Here is a 6,032-nt window from a genome sequence, read left to right on the forward strand (position 1 = left end):
GGGGCGGATCCGCCTCGCCCCCTGCCGCTCGGCCCATATTAGTCCGCGGCGCTGGCGCTCGGCTCGCATAGATCGCAGCACCGTGACCGCTGGCGCAGAGGTTGCTCCGGACCGGACCGAGCTTCCACGCGCAGCGGCCGTGGTGCTGGGCAGCGCTACTCCCCCGCAAACCGCTTTGGGATCGGAGCCGCGCCCGACGCGTCGCCAGCCTCCCCGGCAAGATGCCGCGCTCGTTCCTCGTGAAGAAGCATTTCTCGGCCAGCAAGAAGCCCAATTACAGCGAGCTGGAGAGCCAGACGGGTAGGCGCGGGGCGCGGGCGTCGAGGGTGCGTGGGTGGGTGCGTGGGTGGAGGGGCGCTCGCAGTAACGCGGGCCGAGAAAACGGCCTGGGGCGCAATGCTGGTGCGCCCTGCGCGAGCCCACGTGGCTGCAGGGCGAGGGCGTGAGCCTAGAACTCGCGTCCCTTAGTTAGGTCGGTGCCCTGGTGCCTTATTTGTTCATCCAAAGGATTTATTCTGGGAGCCCCAAATCGAAGGATTTATCCCAGGAGGATAAACTCACGGCCAAGTCCAAGGAAGACAAATCCAAGTTTTATTCAAGAAGCCCAAAGGCTTTTCCAAGGTGCTCAGGGCTGCCTCTTTGCGCCTGCTTTTCTCTCCATTTTATCCTCACAGCAACAACCCTGTGAGGTAGGTTGGGCTGAGAGTCCGTGACTGGCCCAAAGTCACCCAGTGAGCTTTGTGGCTGAATAGAGACCAGAACCTTCTAACCACTATGTCACACTGTCTTGTCTCCCTGTTGCACAGATGTTTAGGGGACTAAAACGTAATGGCAATATCCGGGGGGGGGGGGGGAGAGAAGGGCAAGAGTGTAACACCCCAAACATAGAACTGCAAGCCCATATGCCAGCATCCCCCAACCTGGTGCCCTTCAGAGGTTTTGGACTACAACTCCCAGAATTCTTGACCATGAGCTATGCTGGCTGAGTTGATAGGAGTTGCAATCCAAATCCTATGGTAGATACCAGATTGAGAGAAGCCTGCCAACTGGGAGTGAGTTCCATTGAACTCAATGGGGGCTTAAATCCAAGTTGCCTGATTTAGCCGTGTGCCCTAGATATGTCTAATTCTACCCAGTTCTCGGATCTTGTTAATCATGTGCTCAGTTACCAAGCTTTTATAGTTGGAAGCTGGAGGAGGGGGGTTGTGTGTATGTGTGTGGGGAAGGGATCAGACACCTGCCTAAAGCCTCTCCATTTTTTCACGCTTGCATTATAACCATTGACTTTTGATCTCTTGCCAGTGATTGTCTCCCCATTCCTGTATGAGAAATACCCCCTGTCCATCATCCCCCAGCCGGATCTCCTGAGCGCCGGTTCTTACTACCCTCCGCTTGTCTGGGACACAGGACTGCTCTCCAATTTCTTCACCTCTGAGCCGGAGTACAAGAAAAGCCCTGCTTCTCCCCCGAGCCCCGACTCCAAACCTCTGGACCTGACCTCCCTGTCCAGCGAGGAGGAGGACGGCAAGACGACCTCTGACCCGCCCAGCCCGGCCTCGTCAGCCACCGAAGCGGAGAAATTCCACTGCGGCCAGTGCAACAAGTCCTACTCGACTTTCGCCGGCCTTTCCAAGCACAGACAATTGCACTGCGACTCCCAGGCCAGGAAATCTTTCAGCTGCAAGTACTGCGAGAAGGAGTACGTGAGCCTGGGAGCCCTCAAGATGCATATCCGAAGCCATACCCTGCCTTGCGTGTGCAAGATCTGCGGCAAAGCCTTCTCCAGGCCTTGGCTTCTGCAGGGCCACATCAGAACGCACACAGGTAAAGAGGACTCCTCTGTTTGTCTTCTGACCACTCTTATCTCCTCGCTCTTCCCAACCCCCCCTCCCCTCGCTTGCAGCCTGGTTCAAGTCAACACCGCGTGCAGCTTATCTGGAGAGATAAGCATTCCCCCCCCTCTCTCTCTCAAAGTAACAAACACATGTTATTGTTATTATTATTAGAAGTGTTTTTATGCTGCTCTTCAGCCAAAGAGGCTGTCACAGAGCAGCTTAAGTGCAATCAATTAAACAAGACAATTAACCAACAGTTTTGGGCCGAAATGGCCTGAAATTCATCCAAACATGGTTCCCCATTTGTAAGTGACTCACTGCAAATTTGGGTTGGGTTTTTGCCAACCTGTTGGCTGCTTGTACCTGGGCTCAGTGTGTCCACTGAGCCCCTCCCCCCCACACCCAAATCCCCCCTTCCCCTCACTTCCCATGGTGTCCTGGGTTCTCTGTGGGCCAAGTTGTTCTGGGGCTGTGGAAGGGGACGGGTGGGGGGAGGGGAGTGATCGCAGAGTTGTATCTTGCCCTGCCAGCAAACTTTGCTTGGATGCAGGCGCTCCGACTCAGCAGGCGCTCCGTCATGTGAATCAGCCTTGAGTCATTCCATGCACAAAAGGACCATCTGATCAAGACGGCTTTGTGCCAGCCATGCAATCCGAGGCTGCAGGCATGTGTAGTGTCAACACAGTGGCCGAGGCAGGCTCTTCCCCTTATCTAGCAAACCTCTCCTCAGACACTGTCCTCCCTGCCCCATCCTCCCCACTTCCCTGTTCCTTGACTCCTATACAAGGTATGAAAACGTCACCCAGAGTTGGAGGAGACCCTTACTGCTTCGCCTCCCTTACAGGCTTCCAAAACCTTCCTCTGGCATCTAAAGCCTGAGAGGCATCATCCTAGTCCTTGTTGATGTGCATTGCTTGCCTAATGGTACCGTGAAGGAGGCGGGAAGGGATCTTGGAATGGGGGCAGGGAGCTGATGGGTCTGGCTGGGCAGGTGCTTTAATGTAGCCATGCTGCTCTTCTCCCCTAGTGCACCTGTTACTGTAATGCCGCAGGCTGAACAACAAGACGCCACAGCTGCCAGCCTGTGGAAGCCTTTTTAGCTTTTAATCCGAGGAGTATCACATTTACAATGCTTCTCCCTCCAAGCAGCTTTTTGTGCTTGTTTGGGAAAGAGGTTGGGGGGGGGAGTTTAATTGTTACTTGGTGCTGATTTCACACTCTCTTAAAAGTACTAAAGATCATGCCTGAAGGAAGCCCGAAAGACTTAATTGTGCTTTCCAAATTGAGCACGCCTGTTGGTTAGTTCCAAAAGAATGTATCTGACAGGAATTCATCCCATTTAGCCTTTTCAGCACAGAGGAGGGTTTTTTTTTTGGGGGGGCAGCATGCCAGGAGGAGGGGTCTAGCTCTGGAAAGGATATAGCTGTACTTGGAATGGTGAGCCTTCGAAGGTTGCCAAACTGATGCAATTAATGCTTCACCTTTTGCTGCCCCAAGTTGGCAGCTGAAATAATTTGCATTTTGCACCATGCGGAATTGATGTCATTAGTTCAGATTGTCATGCAGCACTGTGGGATGAGAATCCTGAATGGGCTAGCTGATCAATCTAGTTAATCAAAACGCATGCAGCAAGGCAGCCCAATGCAATCTATCTTTACTCAAGAGTAAGACCCACTGTGGTACATGGGATTTACTCTCCAGATAAATATTTAGGATTGCAGTCTTAGGGTTGTATCCAATATTAATCCTATGTAGAGTAGACCATTTCAGTGGGGCTAGTTTACATAGGACTGCTCTTGGTGCAATGTTCTCAGCCTTCTTACTGGAACAAAGTACCATTCAATTCAGTGGAAAAGATATGTGTCTCACTCTTTCCCCTTGAAATTAAGGGAGCTTAAATGTGCTTATTATATGCCGGATATGGGCCATTTAGCATTGCTTCTGAGTAAATGTATTTAAGATCTGGGTAACCAGCTAATTTGGAGCTGTCATTAATGCCTGATCTCGGAGCCATTTATATGGAAATAAATCCTACCAATTTCATTGGAATTTATTTCCAAGCAATTAATTGTGCTCAAAATGGGTATGAACCTGTTTCAAGGAGGTAAATACTTATACATAAGTATTTCAATATGCATAAATTCTTTATATATAATTTGTGGAGTGAAAGACTGGGAATAAATTGTAAGGCAGCCTTCCCTAACCTGGTGCCCTATGGATGTGAAGACTACAAGTCCCATCACCCACAGAGGATGATGGGACCTGTAGTCTTAACATCCATAGGGCACCAGGCTGGAAAAGGTTGTTGTAAGTTGTCACAATTGGATTTTTGACTTCAGTTTTATATGTTTCTTCAACTAATTCTTTGCAAGGACTTAAGGTGCTTGAACTTTGCTGACGCCTCCTTCCTTCCTTCCTTCTGCCCCCTGCAGGCGAAAAACCTTTCTCCTGCACACATTGCAACCGGGCCTTTGCTGACCGTTCAAACCTCCGCGCCCACCTGCAGACCCATTCAGACGTCAAGAAGTATCAATGCAAAACCTGCTCCCGGACTTTCTCCCGGATGTCACTTCTGCACAAGCACGAAGAAACGGGCTGCACTGGAGCTCGCTGAGAGCTCCCCAGATGATGCCACGGACTCCTCCATGCAAATACATGTATTGTAAACTAGTGTCTGTAGGAAGATAGTTGCCGTTGAGTTGAACTGCCAGGACAGCGTGTGTATCGAACTGTTACTTTCCAGCTGTTTTGGGCCTTAAAGCACCATACATAATACTTCTTTCTTTTTCCTTGAGGCAGTTTTTAAAGCCTGATCCCTCCCCCGCCCCCACTTCCCCTGGCAGTGGCAGAATAATTCTTGATTCAGGCAGGTGCAGGATTACATTCTTCCTTTTCCAAATGGCTGGCTGGCATACAAAATGACACGTGTGAGCTGATGTTTTAATATGAACCTCTTGCTGAAATCGAGGTCTATCTAGTCCAGCCTTCTGTCTCTCAATAGCAGCCAGACAGGTGGTTCTGGGAACTCATAAGTGGAACATACAGGCGACGACTACCTCTTTCCTTTTTCTTTCTCCTAGCATCTGGTACTTTTTAAGTTATACTGCCACTGAATATAGAGGTTCCACGTGGACTTTCCTGTCTCATAATAGCCATGGGATCCTCCTGCTCTGTTGCGAATTCTCCCAAACTGCTTTTTAAAAGCCATCTAAGCTAATGGCCATTTCTATTTTATGTCTTAATTTCTTTTATTTTACAAGTGTAAGAAGGTTCAGAAGGTGCTTAGTACCTCTCAGGATTGAGCCTTGCACCTAGCTGGCCTGAAGGATCGCAGTATTTTTGTTACTGGGGTATGTGTGCGAGCGCGTGAGAGTGGAGAGGAATAGATCCACAGTAACTGTTGACCCTGAACTAATATGCCTCGAAGCAAAAGACAAAAGCAAAGTGTTAACACTGCCTGACTCTCCTTTGCTCTTAGCATTGTATGGACACCACCCGTAGAAGGTGTGACTATGCAGTAATACAGTATTGCATTAGTTCTGAGGCAGCTGCTTCCCCCACCAGCACAATGATAATTTGCAATGCCTCAAAGATTAACAATGCCTATAGAAGGCATTGGGTAGCCGTTTCAAACCAGACTCCTGTTTACAGAGCAGCTATGCACTCAAGCACCTGTTAATATGACTTCTTTTAACAACTGCTTTTTCAAAAGAACTGTGACTAATAGCAGGCACTTGTCAGGCGATACAATAGCAGCCTGTGCGGAGAGCGCGGCCCATTGACAGGTGTGTGCCAAAAGAGCGCTTTATGGTTATTGACAGGTGCCTGCTGAATGCATCCTTCTTTTTGTACATTGTTTCCACGCCATAAACAAAACAAAACAAGGGGAGGGGGGAGAAAAGAAAAAAGGGTATGTTTACATTTCAAAGGTACACTGGTATTTATATATTTTTGTGCCACAATTTTATACTGATTAAGAACATTTTTTATATATATAATTATATGCAATTTATTGATATTCAATAAAATGGTTAATTTATAATATGGTCTTGTGCTGTTACTTAGCTTTCTAACAATTTCCATGCTTAAATTTTTTTTTCAACCAGCATACATTGGCCTTAATTTTATTTATTTATTGCATTTTTATACTGCCCAATAGCCGAAGCTCCCTGGGCGGTTCACGAAAATTAAAACCGT

The 6,032-nt window shown here is 48.6% G+C and overlaps 1 protein-coding gene across 1 annotated transcript; it reads left to right on the forward strand.

The window, feature by feature from the left end:
- Nucleotides 1-208: 208 nt before the first annotated feature.
- SNAI1 (snail family transcriptional repressor 1) lies at nt 209-5,725 on the forward strand. The gene is made up of 3 exons (XM_063120450.1): nt 209-300; nt 1,303-1,824; nt 4,268-5,725. Exons 1-3 carry the CDS (start codon nt 222-224, stop codon nt 4,447-4,449), a joined length of 783 nt encoding a protein of 260 aa, XP_062976520.1. The 5' UTR covers nt 209-221; the 3' UTR covers nt 4,450-5,725.
- Nucleotides 5,726-6,032: the final 307 nt, after the last annotated feature.

The sequence above is a fragment of the Elgaria multicarinata genome, chromosome 1 (genome assembly GCF_023053635.1).
Source record: "Elgaria multicarinata webbii isolate HBS135686 ecotype San Diego chromosome 1, rElgMul1.1.pri, whole genome shotgun sequence".
Taxonomy (NCBI): domain Eukaryota; kingdom Metazoa; phylum Chordata; class Lepidosauria; order Squamata; family Anguidae; genus Elgaria; species Elgaria multicarinata.